This window comes from Catharus ustulatus, chromosome 3, assembly GCF_009819885.2.
Source record: "Catharus ustulatus isolate bCatUst1 chromosome 3, bCatUst1.pri.v2, whole genome shotgun sequence".
Lineage (NCBI taxonomy): Eukaryota > Metazoa > Chordata > Aves > Passeriformes > Turdidae > Catharus > Catharus ustulatus.
Genome location: NC_046223.1, coordinates 43,026,792 through 43,048,257, shown reverse-complemented (window position 1 = coordinate 43,048,257; position 21,466 = coordinate 43,026,792). Strand labels below are relative to the sequence as shown.

The window sequence follows — 21,466 nt, the reverse complement described above, 5'->3', positions numbered from 1 at the left end:
GGAGAGGAGGCCCTATCCATCTCTCCTGACTCAGAAGTTCAGGGTGAAGAAATGTTAGAAGACTTTTGTTTGATCAAGGAGGATTGGATTATAGAACATCTAGGCACAGTTAACATCCTAAAGTCCATGGGCCCTGGCAGGATGCATCCACAAGTGCTGGGAGCCAGTAAACATCATAGCAAGGCCACTCACAAGGATCTTTTAGAGGCCATGGAGATCAGGAGATGTTCCCGAGGAGTGGAAGAAAGTGACACCCCAGTCTTCAAAAACTGGAAGAGGGAGAACCCAGGGAAGTTCCAACCAGTCCTCCTCAGCTCAATCCCTGAAAAGGTGATGAAATGTCTCATTCTGGAGGCCCTCTCTGCCCACTTGGATGACAAGAAGGTGATCAGGATGGTCAGCATGGATTTGTTAAAAGTAGATTATGCTTGACCAACAGTGATTCTGTGATTAAACACCTACCTGAATGTATGAGTGGAGAGCAGTGGATATTGTCTGCCTTGACTTTAGCAAGGCTTTTGATGCTATGTCTAACAACATCCTTGTAAGCAAACTGAGGAATTGTGGCCTGGATGAGTGGACAGTGAGGCAGATTGAGAACTGGCTGAATGGCAGGTCCCAGAGTGTCATAATCAGTGGCACAGGCTGTAGCTGAAGACCTGTCACCAATGTCACCCCAAGGTTCAATACTAGTTTAACTTGTCTATGAATGACTTGGATGGAGGGGCAGATGCTTCCTCATGAAGTTCACTGATGACACAAAGCTGGGAGGAGTGACCAATATCCCAGAGGGCTGTGCAACCCTTCAGAAGGACCTCAACAGCCTGGAGTGCTTAAATAATTGTTTAGAAATAATCTTCAAATTCTGAAAGAAATAATTCCACACATAGAGCCTACTGTTGCATTATAAAATTGCAGTGGTGAGGAATCTTAAAATTGCACCTTTGACAAGTTTATTTCAGCTAGCAGAAAGATTAAATTTCCTGATTTAATAAATTTAAAATGTGAAAAGTGAAATCAATTCACATTTTCCTTCTATTATTGTTTGCTTCTGTTAGTGGAGAAATGAAGAGTATTCCTGATGTGATGACCTACTCTTTGTAAAAGTGGTGCAAGTTTACAAGTAAAGAAATATGTACACCCTCATCAAATATTTTTCACAGGAGTAGGAAACTACTGAAGAGACATATTTAAATCCTAGTCATTAAGACCTAGAATACATATTTAAAAGATTTAAAGGTCAATCCACACAAGATTTCAATCATCTTAAAAATGTCTTTATAAAATTAAATATGATCATAACAGCACCAGAGATTTTTTGTTTCATGTTCTGCATTATATTATGTAAGTTGGAATATATTTATAAGTTCAAGAAAACAATACTTTTAGAAATATCTTACCTGTATAACACATGTAAATTCTTCCTCTTTCTCTGTTGTGATATCCTGAGTGGTATGCCAGGTCTTTCATTCTCTGAGAAGTTCCACTTAGCAAGAGTCATCTACATTTATGTATCCACAGTTGTGCCCTATTTTGCCATTAAAAGTTTGCATCTTGGCCTACTTCTTGTAACTACTAATGTCAACAATTGTAATCTAAAAATATTACGACTATGTGAAAAATCTTAGAATAACCATGTGTTAAATGGCAAAAGTGAAATAAATTATGGTCTTCTCCTCAAGATGATTTTACATACTTTGGTGATCATGAATGGAAAATTCATGTCATGCAGCTGATCCTGTTGTGGAGACTTGTAGATGTCTTTCAGCTGCCTGCACTGTAAAAAATAATCTTCCACGTTTTGACAAGAGCACTTTCCCATTTTAAGGCAGAGAGTACTCAGATTTAGGACTTATGCGTGCTTTTTAGTGTGTTAGATTTGAAGTGACTCTCAGAATAAAGCCTGTGGAGGCTATAAAGGCACAGTCACACTGCTGCTAATGAGTCACCTGGCCTCTTTCATGTACAGACAGTTGTAATGTGTCACCAAGGAGTAGGAAGGGACTTTCTTCTGGTGGTGACATCTCATTATGTTTTATGGGTTTTGGCTGCCAGTAATTGTACCGGAAAATACATTTGGCTTCTCCTCTTCTTCAAAGTCCTTAAGAATTACTTTCAGTGGTTGCTTCCAGAAGTATTCTTGACAAAGTAGAATCTGTTTTGTTCTTTGGGAAAGTGATACTACAATACTAGTGCAATGATTTTTTTGTGAAATTACATTTCTATTATTGTGATTAGGAAGGTAAAATTCTGCAGTTCATGTGTATGGTTGAATTTTAATCTCATGTTAAACTTTGTTTCTTACATATGTTTATAGAAGATGCAAATACAAATTTCTTTTTTTTCTGCCATTTTAGGGGAGATTAATAGACATCTGCAATTATTTTTACTTAATCATTGTACTTTTGCTTTAATAAATTTCTGAATACATGTCCTAAAAGTCATTAGTAAATATTAAGAGGCTTTAGCAAATTTAACTTACATAAAAAGATACTACTGTATTTTTTAGGGTAGGGCAGAACTGAGGGATTTTAGCATTTCCATTAATTTAATGTTCTTTAAAATTTACATAGGTAGTATTTAAAAAATAACATGTGTTTAAATAAACTCACTACATCTCAGCAGTAAATTTTTTGGTATAAGCATATAAGAGGATTAGAAGAAGATTAGTAACTAATACTTGTTTGTTTTCTTTATTTAAATTGTTAACCCAGAAGTAAACTAAAACTGAGCAAAATTTAGGATGCATCCAGCCACTGTTGTAATTGTTAAATGTTTTAATAATATGTGTATTTTTTGTTACTTTAAACTGAGTCTAGATCTGCTAGGCACAAATGACTTAAAAAAAAAAAAAAAAAAGCTTTTATAACACAAACTTTAAGCTACTTGAAGAAATTTTGTAAATATCATATGATGATAGAAACAACACTATTCAGGATGAATCATATAGAGAATTTCCTTTTACTCTTGCATTTTGTTTTGAACTTGTTGAATGCAAGGAATAATAGAAATACTTTAATACAAAAGGCTTACTCTTTTTATAATTGTCTGTCTTTTATGATGCATCATTTCATAATGAAGTGACTATTTTAAATATGGAAATTGCATGACAATATCTGAGTTTGGGTAAAAAATCCCCACAGTATACTCTGAGTAAACATGTTCAGTCATTTGAGTGTGAAATAATAAAAAATATGTGAGGCTGCTGAATTCTGATACAAGCTTCAGTTTTAGAAAAATCCATTCCTCTGGTGTTTCAAAGTTAATTAGAGGTGTAAAACTACTTCTTTGAAGAGTAATGCCTGATTATGCTTGTGTGGCTGGGTTTGCATGAGAGAATTTTTGGTTTTTAATGTATTTTTCTGTGAGCTAATGTCCAGATTTTGAAGTGGAATTTGAAATTATACACCTGAGTGGGATGCTAGTAAAAACTCTTTTTCATGTTTTCCTCAGTTTATTTAGTTACTGAGTGAAGAGACAGGATTGTAATGTCAATGATGTCATGCAAACATTAGTAGCCTCAGAGATTATGACAGGCTTTTGAAGAATGTCTGAGATTACATTTAAGTTGTTTCAAACCCATCATTAAAACAAATGATCTGGAAAACATTCCTGATCATTTGTCCAGCCATGTCAGTTCCAAGTGTATTTTGCAGACTTTCCAAAGTTGCTATTGTAAGAATAGAGAAAAAGTGTTTTCTACATCAAAAATGTATTGAAAGCACACCAATTATCCATTTTTTAAATTTTAATTGGACTTTACTTTAATCTATGCAAGTTTGACTAGACTTGGCACTTTCATTCTCATGTAATGATGACTGAAAACCAAATAACTGCACCGTGCTCTTTGTTGCTTTTCATCATGCAGTATCTTCAGATGCCTGCTTTACCAATCTAATATCACAGGATCACAGAAAGGTTGAGATTGGAAGAGACTGCTGGAGGTCATCCAGTCCAACCTCTCTGCTCAAGCTGGGCCACCTGCAGCAGGTTGTTCAGACCCACGTCCGGTCAGCTTTTGGAAATCTTCCGGAATGGAGGCTCGACAGTCTCTCTGGGCAAATGGTCAGCAATCTGCCTGCAAGATGGCCTTAAATAAGCTGTAATTATGACAACCCCTTTATTAAAATGATCCACATTAAAAGTGGATATGTGGCTGAAAAAATCAGCAGCCAGATTAGCAGCTGATTGCGCAGTTCAATCAGCAATTCTGATTGTGCAAATTTGTGTCTACTGCACAGAACTTGAGATAGAGAACAATGGAGAAGGGAGAGTTGCCTGAAATCCTGAAATAATTTGGAATTCTTAGTAGAATTCTCTAGTACACCCATGAAACTTTCAAAAAGTATTATTGAGAAACAATAACTATGGAAAAACTTAAAATTTCTTTCCTAGTTTCCTGCCTAGTAATGAAATGAATGAGACCTGAAACAGATTTCTGGTTGGAAGTTTGGGGATAGAAAGACTTTTAATTGCAGAATGGATCTTGATCATATACAAAACAGATAAACGTTTCTTGATCTAAAATACTCTTTTCATTCCATGTCTTATGACTTTGTGGTCAAATGTCAGCACAGATTGTTATTTAGTTCATCTGGAAATGAACTCCTGCACATAACTGTAGCCACATGCCATAACCTATACTGGAGGTTCCTTCCCTAGTGTCAGCTCCTCTTGTGCAGCATCAGTTCTTTGGTGGTACTCAAAACCATGCAGGTCCTGGTCTAAAAGGGTTAGCTGTTTGAAGTATATAAACATACACAGACACCCACACAAATATGGATATATATGAAGTGAATATTAAATAAAACATTCAGAAGCTAAAAGAAAAAAAAATCGCATATGAATTGCAGTAATCAGCCAATAGATACACCAATGCAGGCCATAAAAAGACATTTTCAGGAATATGTTCTAGACCATGAATCCTGAGTGAAGTGAGCTTCCCACTGCCTCATCCTGGGTAGGGAGCCACACCCTGGGAAAGGATGTGGGAAAGTTAAGGCATTTCTGTGATTTCATTGTTTCTCTTGTCTGTGTTGGCAAACATCTTCCTGCTCTGTGTGGTGGCCTGGATTGCATTTTGAGATGCCTAATTTCCTTATGTTGTTTAATGGACAGCTGAGGTGACCATCTAAAGAATTAATTCTATGGTGACATTTTTTGGTAGAAAGACCATTTGCAGCTGAAATGTAACTGAGTATGATAAAAGTCAAAGCAATGACAAAGTAGAGTTACAATGTGGAAACCAGTTGAATTATCCAGTTTAAATCTCTGCAAGGTTTTAAAGCTCTGTGAGTCTCTTTTTATGACTACAAAACAGATGAAACAGTCAAGATGAATACCTAAAGCAGAACTAGTAATCTTTGTTGGTGGTATAAACCACAAAGCTCTAGAAATTATTTCCAGCTCTTTGTAGTTGCTGGTGACTTTCCTTTCAATTCCAATGGGAGCATGGCTTCATCCAGGAACATCAAAACTGTTCAGCTTTTTCATCAGAAAACAAAGAAGTTCATGAGTTCTCTGAGTATGAACTCTCAAAGGAAATAAATTCCAGATAAGAATGCTTACAGCCTGTTTAGATACTGTAAATTTATAACAAATTGTAAAAGTTTAGATTGGCTTAGTCTAACAATGGATAGATTTATTTCTTCTACAGTTTTTATGCATATGAACCAGTGAAGTAAGACATTTTAAGCTTCCTCAGTGTAATATCCTGAGGCAAGACAGCTGTATTTTAAATGGTGCTGTGTGTTTTATATGTAAATTGACGTGCATTTATAAAGACATAGTAGCATTAACATAGCACTCTTGTTTAAATGCATACTTATGAACTTTTTTGCGTTCAGTAAGAAAGGCTCTGAGGCATTCTTTATCTGAAACACAACCAATGCATAACCAGCTTTTAAAGTTTGAAGAAAGTACAGTAGTTTCACGAATACAAGCCGCACGGATTATAAGCCGCACCCCCGGTGCCTCGACAATGTTGCTGTCTTTGTCAATAGATAAGCCGCACCCCGAATATTAGCCGCACTTTCGTTCGTCGCGAGAATCCGTGCGCAGCTTTCACAAATTGGCCAATTAGTAACAGGATCGCGGCATAGCGGGCTTTACTGGCTCGGGGCGGGGCCAGGAAGGCTCGGCCCGCTCATGGTTGCCGACGGGGCCGGGTGGCCCAGCTCAGCGCCACGGCTCGGCGGGGCTGGCCGGGTGGTGCTGCCGCCGCCGCCGGGCTCGCTGGCCCCCCTCTCCCGTCAGCACCGCCCCGCTGCCGCGTTCGCTCGCCCGGCTGGCAGGGCTGCCACCGCCGGGCTCGCCGCCCGCCCCGCTGCCGCTTTCGCTCGCCCTGCGCCGCGCCTCGCGAGCGCCGCGCCTCGCGAGCGCCGCGCCCGCCCCGCGGCGCTTTCGCTCGCGGCGGCGGCGCTTCGCTCGCGGCGGCGGCGCTTCCGCGAGCGGCGGCGGCGCTTCGCTCGCGGCGGCGGCGCTTCCGCGAGCGGCTCGCGGCGCTTCGCTCGCGGCGGCGGCGCTTCCGCGAGCGGCGGCGGCGCTTTCGCGAGCGGCGGCGGCGCTTTGCGAGCGCCGCTTTCGCTCGCCCCGCCGGCAGGGCTGCCGCCGCCGCCACCAGGCTCGCCGGCCGCCCCCTCCCGTCTGCACCGCCGCCGCGTTTCCTCGCCCTGGCTGGCACTGCAGGCCCCCGCACCGCCGGGCTCCCCCACGCTGCTGGCCCCGATTATGCTGGGCTTCCCCCGCTGCCAGGCAGCCCCACCCGCCGGCCTTCCTGCTTCTGCCATGCTCCCCTGCACTGCTAGCCCCAGTTCTCCCGGGCTCCCCCGCCCTGCTGGCTCAGGCTCTGCCGCCCTCCCTGCCCCGCCCTGCTGGCTCAGGCTCTGCCGCCCGCCCCCCACACTGCTGGCCCCGCCTCTGCCAGGCTTTCCCACCTCTGCCGTGGCCGGCCGGGCTCCAACTTGGCTTGGGGCTGCCGCGGGCTCTCACTTCCGTGTTGGCAGCTTTTAGAATTTTGTTAATAGATTAGCCGCCCCGGAATATTAGCCGCACTTCCGGGTTTCCACCAAAATTTTGGTCAAATTGGTGCGGCTTGTATTCGTGAAATTACTGTAACAATAAACTCTATGTATGTATATGGATATGAACTCATGTCTAAATGCCCATATAAACATGCATTGTTAATTTATGGCATGATTTTACCAATAGGGAGAGTAAAGCAGAGGAAATGTTCATGGTATTTTTAATTCCTTATTTTTGTTGATATAACAGAAAGAAAATGCAAGCCGCAGAAGAATTAGCAGTAGTAACAAGACATAGGAATAGAAATTATTTTATCTGTAACAGAAATAAGATTGAAATAACTTCAGGTAATTAGTATGGTACCTCTAATTAAGGTAAATTAGAAACCCATTTCTTGGAATACAGGCATAATTGGCACATGAAGTCATACTATTGGTTGCCAAGTTTTGCACTAAGTGCATTGAATTAGGGATGGCAACATATGAATGTCAGACATCAATCAATTTTTGTGGTTTACCCAGTCTACATCAGTTGTGCTGAATCACTACGTGGGACACTGTAGCAAGTTTTGAACATTGCATTTCAAGAAATGCTCTACTGGCCTCAAGAAATGGTATCTATTATTGCCAGTAGGCTTGATGCAAGCACAGTTTTGCCAAGGAAAGCCAAACTTCTGTGTGCAAGGCAGCCAAGAACCATATTTGGCAATTTGAGGAATAATACATGAAGAACAGTAGGTCACAAATTGCATCACTGATGACCAAAACCTCAAAATCACTTGTCAGTTTTCACACAATGAGCAAAACAATTTTGATTCTTCTTATGTTGTCTGCAGCAACTGTGTCTCAAGCATTGGTAGCTACTTATTAGTGCTACTTCTCTGTGGCCCTTCAAAGCCCTTACTCTAGTCTAAGTTTTTCCCTTGTCCATGAACTAGGTGTGCTCTGTGTGGATTCCCGCAGCAGGAAGTATTGCTCTGTTGCTGTGCTAGTCAAACACATTGACATTTGACTTCTGATGTAAGAACCAGTGTGGATTATTGTGTAGCTTGGGACTGGATGTAAAGTGGGGTGTCCCAGCATCTCACTGAGGACAGTGTGGGTCCAAAGGGTGTGGGGACTGTGTACAATGCTGGATTAAGACATTGAAGTCTGAAGAAACTAGAAATGTCCTTGCTGTAACATTTTGGTTTCTGAGATGTGTTTCCTTTGTGTTCTGAACCCACATCAGCTCTGTTTTTCAAACAAGCCAAAATACCTCTAAACTGTTAGTTTGATTGGATATTTGCTAATTAATTTAGTGGAATTATAATTAGGTAATCTGAAGTAAGGGTCAACTTTCTGTGCATATGTAATCTGGTGAGGGAAATCAGAACAACTGATGAAGGGGCTTACATATGCATACTGTAAATAAAAAAACTTAATTACAGTCCTGCCGCCAATAAGTCAGTTGGATTTTTGCCATGAAGACCTCTTTATTACTTTAAATAAAGCTGAATGCATTATATGACAGTTTGCCTGAACCTCAGATGGGAGCAGGAATTAGACATAAATGGCTCAGTCTTGTTTTGAAATTTGTTCTCCTTTTTTTGACTTGAATACTTTTATCAATATTGATGTGTTTTATTCCTCTTCTCTGTTCCTTACCCTAGGAAAAGATTAAATGAGTTATTCTATCACACTGGGTTTTTATCTTTACAGTTATAGTTCTTCCTTGTGAACTTTTATGTCTGTAGTTTCTTAATTTTAGAGCTGAGATATGCAGTAAGACAATTACTGTGACTGCCTTTTGAACAAATGTTCACTCAGCAACTCAGTTTATCTACTAGAAAGAAAAAATAATTTACTGTTAGCTTTTTTTCTCGTTGTTTAGGTTGAGAAAAAAATTAATATGATAATATGGAGGAAATCTAGAGTGTATAGGGATTGATAGAAGAAAAGCAAACAAAGAACAACAACAAGAACAAAACCAAACAAACAAGGAACAAAAAAAGCCCCAACAAAAAACTGACCAATCAACCAAAAAAACCTCCACAACCAAACTCAGTATTTTCAGGTTTGTGAACATAATTTTAAATGGATCTTACATAACTGTAGTGAAGAGTCCAAGAACAAGTTGATCAAGAAATTTTAACACATTAAAAGAATTATTGGGAATTACTGGTTTTACTTGTCTATAAAAATGTCATGTAAATCAAAATAGATGAGAATTCTGCTTTTATTGAGCACATAAATAATATTTATTAAAGGCCGACAGCAAAGAAATGCAGGTGCTGAAGTAAGTAATACATCTAAAAGTATTATGCATTAGAGAAACTTCCCAGGAGTTTCCAGGAACATCTGTCCAGAAGAGATGAATTTAATCTGGATCATGAGGGAAGACAAAAAGTTTTAAAACGGAAGAAATAAGAGGGGAAAACAGGGTGGACAGAACTGAATGTAGGTGGCCCTGGGTGACCTGTAAGGCTTATCCCAAACTTGGTGGAAGAAGGATAATTGGTGGAGGCACTGCAGTACACACCTACAAAGTGTTTAGAGAACGCAGATTGCACCTTGCTGGCAGTGGAGTTATGCTTTGCATTAATAACGGCATAGAAGACAGGCAAATTAATAAACCTCAACAATAATGAGTCCTGAAGAGGCTGAAATTCCAGTCTTGTACAGGAGGAATAGAATATTTTTATACCTAGTTATCGTTAAACTTATCTGTTCATTTTTTGTGTGACTAGTGAAAATACTGGATGTGATGGATCTGTTACTTTTCATAATTCTTTTGATAGGGTTCTGCATATACAGGATGTCTGGAAAAATGTTTTTATTCCATGGCCTCTCTACAGCCCCAGATTACTAACTTCAAAACACTATTTTCTTCTTACAACTTAAATCTCTTCAGTAATTTGAATTTCTATACAATTATCCTTCCTATTAATTCTAGAAAAAACTTTCTCATCTCTAAGGCAAAAAGCCTACCTAGAGCGTCTCTATATAAACATCATCAGTGAGCCCTATAACAGCTGTTTAATGTCTTATTCATGGTGGCCTCTGATCTTGAATTCCTCTGGATGGGCAAGCCACCTCTGATATGCAAGGCATGTCAAATACAGGAATTAGAGAAACTAAAATTAATCAACCCTATCCATCCACAATGGGAGGAAAAAGGTGAACACGTCATTGATGGGTACTATAAAAACTGAAGTTCTCAGCTTGGGTGACACTACATGTACTTACCCCTGTATGGTTATGTGCGTATGATACACCTCAAGGAATTATGGATAAAAGCTCTTAATGTGTTTTCTATATTTTCTCTTCAATTCTCATTTCTGCAATTTTAAGCTATCTTTAGAGTAAAAACTTCTGTCTTCTGTCTGCAAAAAAAACATGTGGCTTTCATCTAACTGATTGAATGGTTAAGAGTACAGCTGTCAAATTAAACACTCATTTTTCAAGAAAACCAATCTTCCCGAAGTGCTTCTTACATGTCTTCTTGGCTTAAACTACAAAATTAGAGTTGGTAAAGCCTTCATGCACTATAGATCTTCAGGAGTAAAGGTGATGAATTCTACATTGCTTTAGAATCCACTTTCTGAACAGGAAAAATATAGCAAAATCCAATTTCATAATGTCTCCTTTTCCTGTTGCTCTTGCTTGTTGCTAGTTGTGAAACAAATGCAAAATTCAAGAGCGTTGGTTCTACCTGTGGCCTCTTATTTTCATAGAATAATTTGAATAATGAAAGGTGAAAATACTAACCCCTTAAGAACTATATATCCATCTGCTCTTCTTAGATACTGGACTTCTGGTTAGATGATACTTTTTTGCAGTGCAACTAGTGGACTTCTTAAAAGTTTCTGTCTCTACTTGCATATTATGTGTCCTTACGCTAACTAAAAGAAAGCAAAAAGACGTTACGTACCTGTAATGTGAAACCAGTTGAAATTGCTTTGATTCTTGTTATTTCCTGAATTACAGTATGTCTTGAAGCCTACCCTGTATACATATATATATAAAGTATATATACACACGTACATGTGTTGTGTGAAATATTAAAACAAAGTATTAGTTTGATGCATTTCTGTACAAATTCAACTGTTTATGTTTGTGGCTTGAAAAATCCAAGTCTCTAATTTGCAGGATGGTTTTTGGGGTGTGATATCACTACAGAAACAGTTTTCCCTCCAAACAAAGTTAATTCTGGAAAAATATATATATTGTGTTAATATAAAAGATAGTGCAGTAGCCAATGTCTTGAAAAATCATACTGTTAACTGACAGCCTTCCAACACTGCATGTAACTGGCTTAGCTTAAATAGCTGATAAACTTTTATGTGCGATTCAGACCATGAAGTAGAAGGAGAGCTGTGTTCAAGAACTTGTTCTCCTCCCCATTCTGGTGCCATAGGTATTTTTAAAAGTTTGATTTTTTTTTTTTTTTTATTTTTTTTTTTGTAAAAAGCTGTCAAGTGCACAGAACTTCAATATTCTCCTCTGCCCTACTTGAAGGCCTTTTCTTCCCTCATATATCTATTGATATAGAAAACAGTCCTTTCATAATAGTCCATAATGTTCGTGCGTTTGGCCCATAGGAAACCTTCACATAGGTGTCAAATTATTCATAGAACTGAAGCCAAGATTTGAGTACCTAATAGTAAGCATAATTAGTTTGGGAGTTTAGTTTGGTTTTCTTTTTTTTTTTTATTTTTAATGGCATGTATATTTCCTTAACTACTATAGAGATTTCAAATATAATGTAAAACACGTTTTGGAACAGAATGTTTGGGAACTGAGGGGTTTGAATGAAGTAACATGTTTGCATTATTTTGAAATGTAATACTGGCATAAGTTAAACTTTTTTTTAAATCTTATTGAGATTTTTATGGATTTGAAATACAGTTGAAAACACTATTAATCAATTTTAATAGCTCTTAAGTGTGATAAATCAGGAATTTCAAGGGTCCTACAGGCTAGAGTTTTAGTAACTGTTGTTGTCTGTGTTATTACAAATTGCAATTGGCTTTCTCCTGTTATCATATTGCTATTGCACTAATAACTAAAATTTCTGTATTGCCTGAAATATTTCACAAATCTGGCAGAGTTCAAGAAACATTTGGACAATGCTCTTGGACACACAGTGTGACTCTTGGGGCTAGTGCAGGACTAGGAGTTGAACTCAATCCTTGTGAGACCCTTCCAACTCAGCATATTCTGTGATTTTATGAAGTATGCCACTTACATAAGTGAATGCCTTTACAGCAGTCAGGCCTAGGAATTTATTCTAAAATCTGAAGGCTAAACTGGATGCCCTGTGAGTGTGTGTTAGCAATTTAGTTTGGATCAGAAATGTGCTTTTGAATCTCCCAGTTGTCCCTACTTATCTCACTTCTCATTGCTGTATCCTTAGTGAGGGTGCATTTTGGGCTTGTGTCTGACAACATCAAACCAGAAAATGAACTCAGTGTGCTAACAGATTTTCAATCCATTGAACAAGAGTAGAGCCAGTTTACATTAACTCATATAATGTCTAAATATATAACCCAAGAAAAAACCCATTCTGAGGGTGAAAATCACCATTAATGCTGAAAGAACTTAGGATGCTAATAACTAATTGACCCCATAAAATTCTCTATTTTTAATGAACTCTTTCTTTAATAATTAGGCAGTTTTTGTATTATGAGTTTTAACTGTCTAAGAATTGGTTTATTTTTGTTGGGCTTTTAAAGCATTGGTTGGGGTAAATAAAAACTACTGTCTCTGTACATAGGTATATTCCTTTTGTTCATGGCAAGATATTGAGTGTAACACTTCTCAGGAGAATGGTGCAGTCAAAGACAAACCTCATTTTATCAACTGCCAAGGAAAACAGATGGAAAAAGTAAGAGAAAGGGGAAAAGGAAGGAGAAGGACTGCTGAGAGACAGCAGTTTAGCACACAGGACCAGCAAGGATGGATCTTAAAGCCAGAAGGTGGGCGTTTTTAGTTTAGCCAACAATTCAGTGATTGGTTTGGTGCTGCCAAAAGTGTAGAGGTGGTTAGTTGGTGTAGAAAGATAATTTTTTATAGTTAATGAAAATAGAAGGACTCTGGAAGCAGAATGTAATAGCAGTGTAGAGAATACATTTATCAGGTAGAAGCCAAGCTGTTTTTCAGTACTGCCAGAGGATATCATAGGAGGATCCACCACACACTGCAGTTTTTTAGGCTCAGGTTGGACATTATGGAAAAAAATAGAAAGACAACCCAGAAGGCACTTAAACACTAGAATGAGTTGTGAAATGTCATTGAAATTTTTCAAGATTTAGCCAGACAAAGCCATAGCTAAGCGCATCTGTTTTACGTAGCTGCACCTAGAGCAGGAAGATGGATAAAATAATCTCCTTAAGTCTTGGGAAACTTCATTTTGTTTAAAATTATTTAATTTTAAATTGAAAGCTAAACATGATTTCTATATTATCTTCTATAATGGAATAAAATTGATCTCTGATTTCTCAGATCACATTAGATTTCTTTTATTAATGTGGAATAATAATAAAAGCATTTTTTTTCATGCACACAATAAATGGCTGCAGAAATTTAGAAAGGACACATCACTTAGATATTTTACATTTACATCATATTTCCAATATATCCTAGTTTTGGCAGTGACAAGAGTTAATTTTCTTCCTAATAACTGATGTGTTTTGGATCTAGAATGAGAATAATGTTGATAACACACTGATGTTTTAGTTGGTGCCAAGTAGTGTTTATACCAAGTCAAGGATTTTTCAGCTTCTCCTGCTCTGCCAGCAAGAAGGCTTGAAGGGCAGAAGTTGTGAGGGACATAGCCAGGACAGATGACTCAAACTGGCCAAAGGGATATTCTATACCATATGATGTCATGCTCAGTGTATATAAACTGAGGGGAAAGCTGGCTTAGTGCATCTGCTTGTGAAGTGTCTAGCCATCGGTCAGCGAGTGGTGAGCGTTGTGCATCACTTGTTTTGTATATTACAATTATTTGATCATTACTGTTATCATTAACATTATTGTTATTTTCTTCTTTGTGTGTCCCATTAAACTGTCTTTATCTCAACCCATAAACTTTCTCACTTTTATTTTCTGATTCTCTGCCCCTTCTCCCTTGGGGTGGAGCGAGTGAGTAAGCAAGGGGCTGTGTGGTGCTTGGTTGCTGTCTGGGGTTAAATAAAAACACAATAGTAAGTTGCAGAGATAGATACCTACAAATATTAAAAGTCTTTAGAAGTATGTTATTATCTTGGATAGGTGTAAAGAGTAGAGTTGGAGAAATTAGATTGGATGGTTCTGGATATTCTATACTTTCAAGTTATCTAAGTGAGAGTAAGAAAACCGAAAATAAGGAATATAAGTCACTGTCTTGGGAGATAACATTTATGAGGGATTAGAAGAATTGATCATTGGAGATATTGAAGGAGGGAATGCAAACCCAAGAAGATAATTTATTGACCATAGAGTTCCTTTATCCAGAGGAATAAAACGATTCAATGTATCAAAGAAAGAACAGATCAAGAAAAATGAGGATGCAAAAAGTTAACCAAATGAACCAGTCAGAGCATGAGATGGCTGTTTGGTTCCAGCCCTTCAGATTTTTTTATCACTGGTGAGAAATAACTGTAAATTCTAATATGCAAGGAGTAAACACCTTGAATTTTTAATGACTATTAAGTGGTGTAATTTGTATATCATCCCTTTCTGAGATACAGCAGGTTTTCAAGTGCTCGTTTGTATGAGTAAGTGCAGAAAATTCTATTGCCTCTTATTTTATAATTAAGATCTTCTCAGTCTGGTGAAAGAAAGCTAATGCAGCTGAAGGGTCTTTATGCATGTCTTCAAACCTTGGCTCTTCTTAAAATTTTTCAGCATACTTTCTTACAAAGGAAATTCTTAGTCTACACTTAACACCAATAAAAATCAGAAAACTGCATTTGTTGGTATGCCTGATTTAATTCACAGTATTTTCCATCTTCATTTATTCCAGCTTGTTTTCTTAATTCTTCCATATTCCCATCTTGAGTCATACACAGTGAAGTCTGTTTGACTTTCTATGTGGTTTTAACATATGCTTCAGTTTTACAGACTGTTGATGTGTTAGCGGATGTTGACAGAAATTTGAAAATAGTTGGAAAAGAAAAATCTAAGTGAAATGGAATTTTCAGATTAGCTTGGTTGAGAAGAGTCTATGGGTTATTTTTTTTTTTTAATGAGTCCTAGACCTCTTAACATAGAAGTAATTTAAATATCATCTTAATGATCTTCATTCGGTTTGTTGCTCTAAAGCAAATTTGGCTTACTGGAAAAATCTTCATTAAAACCATATGTTCTTTTCTTTTGAACTGCAGCTCACCACAGCCACCTTGGATGGCAAACTCCGATTGTTCCTACCCTGATACTCGCCAACCTGTGGAGCTTTGGCCATGGTACTCTGAGAATAATGACTTGCTGAGAGAAAAGAGACTGGTAACTGGCTAGAAGCAAGTGGAATAATATTCCCTTTCAAACTACAGTTTTCTTTTGGTTTTATTTTCAGGAAGATCCTCAAGCTGTTTTCAAAGCTTTCCTGTTGTACAATCTGTTACCTTTAGTGCAAAAATAAGGGTGAAAGATCACAAAAAAGGAGGAGACCACTCATTCTGACTTCATTCTAGCAAATCACCACAGAAGTGGCTTTTAAAGGTCCTCTTGGGTTCTTATAGTTAGGAGCATTCTGTAGTGCTTTGCTAGGCAGGGAACACTTTAGTCTAGACTGAAAATGCAAGTAAAATAGCAAGTGTTCCATTTTTATAGTTAGATTTGTTTGTGACAATCTTAAAAATTAATCTGAAAGAAAAAAGGATTGTATGTCTTTCTGAAATGACATGAAAGTCTTTCTGTTTGGGATTACTGGAGTCAGCATGGATGTTGTTTGAAGGCAGAATTTTGCTGGTTTACTATTTAAACAACATTCTGTACCTTTCTTAGGGAATATATGACAAATGTCTTCTCTTTAAAAGAAACTATTTCTGTCTTTTAAATAACCGTTAAATATTTAAAAAAAATTAAAATAGAATGAAAATAAAATACTCAGCAAAAAAAAGAGTTCATTTCTTGTATTCTTCCTAGGCTATTTGCTCTTAGAAAAGAGTTTTTGGACAACCTCTTTTTTCAGGCTGGACATTCTTACTCTTCATTGACTTTAGCTAAGAGTAGAGAGCATATATGTAACTGGTGAAAGGAGACAGATTTTCTTTGCATGCAAAATTGTGCTGTTATTTCAAAGTTAAATTTGCCAGAACAGAATTTATTATTCAGATCAAATTACTTAAAAAAAGGAAGAAAAACTGGAGTTGCTAGCCCCACTTTCAGACTAATCAGTAAAGTAGATAACTTTCAGTACTGTAAAGAATGTTTTATTCAATAAATGTTCTTAATTTATGCAGGTAATATTTAGTATAAGTAAATAAAGTTATTTCTGTAAGTGTTTAGTTTCCATTGTACATTATTTTGTGAAGTATTTATCAGTTTTTTGCTGAGCAAAACCATACAATGGTAGGATACACTGTATCATATCCAGGTATTCTCTAGAACACAGTGGTTTCATCAGTGACTACAGCAGTGTAGTGCAGCCAGATCATACTCTGAATATCAGAATCAGGATTTTTATGATCAAAGAAAATGTGGAATAACTCACTTCAATACTTTTAAATACTTTTTCAGTTAAAAATCAGATTAGCCAAAAAGCCATCCTCTATAATGTGGCTAAATGCTGGTATTATACACTCACAAATTATCAGCAATATTTGAATTTCAATTTCCACCACAGGGATCCTCAGATCCTCAGGTCTTTCTTCAAACTTAATTTAGCTAATTTTCTTATCTGCATGTTCTGAATTCCACATCAAGAGTCACTATCAAAAACAGAAAATAGTCCATAATTGAATTTGCAAGTTAAGTGTTTCTAAGCCATGGATGGCAATTTAGTAGTGAGTGACTCTTCAGAGAGGTTGAAACATCTGCTGAAGAGGTATGAACTGTAATTATTACTTTTTATTTTTGTTAGAAAGCACCACAGTTATTCTCAGACATAAGGCATAACACTTAGAAAAACTTTGAATTCTTGCTGCAAGCATGGAGGTTGCCACAATTCCTATTGGACTGAAATAAAAAGGAAATACTTCAATTTTCTAGACCTCTTACCTTCTAGAACTAACTGGTGTTATTACCCAGTCAGAGAGTGTGTATCTCCAAAACTCCTCCTAATCCTGAGGCTAGTTTGATCTCTGAAGGAGGAACTTTTCTTCCAAATAAAATGTATAATCTCTCTTTCCTTAAAGTGAGACTCAGCTGTATGCTTCTTTCTGTTTACTTTTATCAAGGACTTTTTCTGGATAGAAAAGCTCTTTGGGGCATTTTGGCCATAACCACAGCATCATCAATCCTTGCTGAATAGAGACATTCATCTGCTCAGCCCTCACAGATGTGCAGCTCTTCCAGGGCCCAAGAATTTGTTAACCCCTTTTTCTCTCAGGGGAGACAGAGACTCTGCCCTACCACACAGGCACTAGAACTTTTCAAATGGAAATTCACTATGATTTTTTTCCATCTCAAAAAAGAAAAAAAATCCCCCCTGGACTCCTCATAAACTCTTGAATGCTTGTGGTTTTGAGAATGGAAAACTTTAGCTGACACACTTCAAGTTTGTTAAAGTTAAGTGCTTGAAAGAAGATTTTCTAACGGCAAATAGGAGGAAAAAACTTTTGTGGATGGTCTTACCATCTTATTATATTTAGAATTTTCATAATCACTAGAATTCTCATAATCATAACCCTTCTGAGATCTCTTTGATAGAAAGACATAGGAGAGTGTTCTGAATTACTAAAGAGTTAGTCATTAAGGGTGTATCCACAGAAGCACCATCTATACCTTTTGTTTTTAACAGGCAAACCTGACAGTTTATATGTCTATTTTTTTTTCCTAAAGACAAAGCCATTTGAAATTAGAAAGTCCCAAAAGTAGATAGGAAATATTCCTGGTTAGCTAAGGTGGCGCTTCATCTAAAAAAATTGTGCTGGCATGCTTCATCTAAAAATGACACAAACAGCTGCAAGTGTAAATAATTAATAGGTCATTTTAAGGAATTTTGAGTATGCTTTCAGACTGCTTTTAGGGGGGAAAAAAATGACTATAATATAACTCCCAAACAACTTAAGAAAATTAAAAGTCTTGCTTTGAAGGAATATGTAACAATATGTGAGGGAAACAGCTGGCAGAAGAATAGTCTTGTTTTGTCAAATATCTGCTGTATCATGTGTCCTTGAATGTCCTATATACTGGGGAGAAGAATGGTGTTTCTGTGACTTTCTGTGTGCTGTTATGTGGGGGACTTTCCCAGCTAAGCATCTACCAAATGCCACAGAATTCTTAAAATGGATTTACACAGAGTTTGTTTTTTTTCTGGTGCTGTAAAGGTCAGAAAGCACAGCAGGGTGGCCAGCACTGTTCTGAAGCAGATGCTGTTAAAAACTGTTTGGGATTAAATGGTTTGCAAAATATCAGGTACTACCCAGTTTTATGTAGAACCAAATGCACAGGCAAGCTTAATTGCACTGTCAGAAGGAGGGGAAGAGCAAGCCCACGAGCTCTGCTTTCTCTTGACCTTCTCTATTTTATTAATTCACCCTAAAAAAAGTGCTTTTTGGATGTATTCTCCAAGACAACATTGCTTCCCATTATGCATGATGATTGTATTTAGATACAAATTATGTTGGGAATATATAAGGAGTATCAGGAGGTAGTCAGCAGCATTTACTCTTTTCTTTCTTGTATTATTTTTTCATTTAATCATAACAAATTATCTTTTTGGAACTGTGTTTTGGGTTGTATTTTCCCTTTTTAAAAAAACGAACAGATCTATTTGTCTCATGGTATTTTATTGCAGAAAGAGAAATATCAATAAAAATACATAAAACTGTTAAAAAAAATTGGCATATGCCTAATAAATAAAAATGAAATGGTAGGGAATTTCTGTTAAAATCTAATTTAGGATGCCTTGCTTCAATGCAGGAGTGGCAGTCCAAAAACATGGAGCAACAGAAACTAAGGACTAAAATAGGACCTTCTCTGAAATCCTTGAGGGTTTGAAAGTGAAATCTCTTTTAAGGATAATGTAAGATGTTGTTCTGGGAGATACTGCTTTTTATCTCATTGACTACACTGAACTTCTACCCATCAGCACTACCATGTTCACTTAAGACAATTTCTGATATTCAGATTTTTGCACTTCATAAAAGTGAGAGTAATTCTGCTTTTTTTGTGAACAAGGTGCTGCTGGAATGGCCTCTGTCTCAGGCATTTTTATTACTTTGAAGGGGAAACAGTATACTTGTGTTAATAACAAGCTTTTGGTGACAAAATTGATATAGAGTCTAAAAGCTGGATAAACCAGTGAAGGCCTACAGAAGTCACTGATGTACTGTGTTTACTAGTTTATGTTAATTGTTTATGTTTGATGTGAATATAGTGTCTTTAACTAAAAAACTCGCCTTCATTTAAAAACTGGTGGTAAACTGAAGGCCGTATATATATTTTCATGAAAAGTGAGTGTTGTTAAAGAAAGATACTGGACCAAACAGAGTAAATGATGTGGCATAAATTAGATTTATAACTATGATGAATTTGATTTAACAAACCAATATACATTCCATTCCCAGATTAAGACCTTCAAGATCAGTTTTATGTTGTATCTGAAATGAAATGAACCCCAATGAAACATTTCCACTGTCTTAGTTAATGCAAACAAATGAACTCGTGCCTGCTCTTCTGTCCAAACAAGAGAGTTTTTTATTTCTTTGGTTTAGTTTTGCATGATGAAAATACCTTCCAAAGTACAAAGGTATTGTAAAATAATGTGACAATTAGCTTGCTTCTGTCATTCAGTCACAGAAGACCCCCTGGGAAGTCATCTCCAAAGACCAACTCACCAGCCCAAAGCTTCTAAATAATTTATGAAAGATGTTTGTCTAAGGTGCTCCTCCAAGCCTCTGGTGACAGAGATTCCACAGCCTCCCCAGGGGGGAAATCCCCTTGGTGCAATTTAATCCCATTATTCTCTGTCTTAATTCCATTAGGTACAGAGGACGATTAATTACCTTCTTGTTCTAGCAATCCTTTGCATACTTGACAGTTGTTAACATGCCTCCCCTTAGACTTCTCTTTTCTACTTTAAACCAAGCCAGGTCATTCAATCTGTCTTCAAAGGTTGTGTTTTCTAGACCTCTTTCAATTTGTGCTGTTTTCTGAACTTCCTATAGTCCCTTGTTCCTCTTTCCAGCAGTGCAGTGCTCTCAAAAGTTTACACCAGTGCCAGCACTGCACCAGTGTTGTGTCAGGTGAAGGCACGGCTTGTTGCCTCTTAAATATGCCACTCATAATTTGGCATTCCACTGTGCTGTTGAGTTTGTCCACAGGTATGTGGCATTACTGACTCAAGTCCATCCCCTAGGTTTTCTGGATCCTTCATTTCAGCTCGTTCTTCCAACTGGCCACCTTCACACTGCATTCTGATCCTGTGCTCCAAACTGCCTTCAGCTCTTCCCTTTTTATTATTATTTTCTGTTAATCAGATCAGTAATGATTCCAGAGGGTAGAGAAAGTGGATTGCCAGTTGATTTGGCCCCTAGCTTATATATTCACTGCCAGAGAAGGTATTCTTTTTATTTCCCTTGCCCTACATGGCTCATGCTCATGAGAGAAGATATTTAGTGGATAATTACCTGAAATTACTGCCCCCAGTGAAGGCAGGGCACTTCAGCTTTTACTGATGTTGCTGAGAACAACATGTGTCATTGTTATTTTACTATTTCATGGTGCAAATTTCCTCTTCCTTCTCTTATCTGGACTTTGTCCTGTCTGGATGCATTAATTCTCTGCTGTAAAAAACAAACCTGCACAAATTCATGTGCAGACATTGTAGTTTTATCTGAAAGCATGGGCTTTGAAACACTATTGGTCTTACTCTCCTTTTTGGTTCAAGGAGGTTCATCCAAACCCTAGTTTGTGTTAAAGGAACCTTTAAAGGACACTTAGACCAGCCCTCCTACTATGAACAAGAACATCTTCAGCTGTTTCAGGTTTCTCAGAGCCCCACAGAGCCTCATCTTGGGTGTTTCCAGGGTTGGGACATTTGTTACCTCTCTGGACAGCCAGTTAGAGCTTTCCTACCATAAAAAAGGCACCTGGTGCTTGGACCAGCTATGTTGGCCAAAATGACTTCATGATTGTTTTACACTGAATCTCTCCAGTCATTTTCAAAGAGTGGTTCCTCATTTGCACTGGCAGAATTAAGGTGAGTTAAATCTCTGACTTCACTTCCCTCCAAAGTCATTGTAGTGAGGTAGCACTAAATGCTTCTGCTTGGCTGTGCTGATTCAGCCTCAGCAAATTATCATCTTTTAGAA

At 37.7% G+C, this 21,466-nt stretch overlaps 1 protein-coding gene across 4 annotated transcripts in view; it reads left to right on the top strand.

Annotated features, from left to right (window-relative positions):
• WDR27 (WD repeat domain 27) overlaps positions 1–16,470 on the top strand; it is a 93,963-nt gene extending 77,493 nt beyond the window's left edge. For 2 of the 4 annotated variants that reach the window (XM_033055056.1, XM_033055055.1), the window contains exons 24-25: positions 12,781–12,982; positions 15,374–16,470. In XM_033055056.1, coding sequence (XP_032910947.1) covers positions 12,781–12,982; positions 15,374–15,477 — 306 coding nt within the window. In that variant the 3' untranslated portion in view covers positions 15,478–16,470. The remainder of the gene's footprint in view (positions 1–12,780; positions 12,983–15,373) is intronic. The other 2 variants (XM_033055059.1, XM_033055057.1) reach the window with 2 other exon arrangements.
• The last annotated feature ends 4,996 nt before the right edge of the window (positions 16,471–21,466 follow it).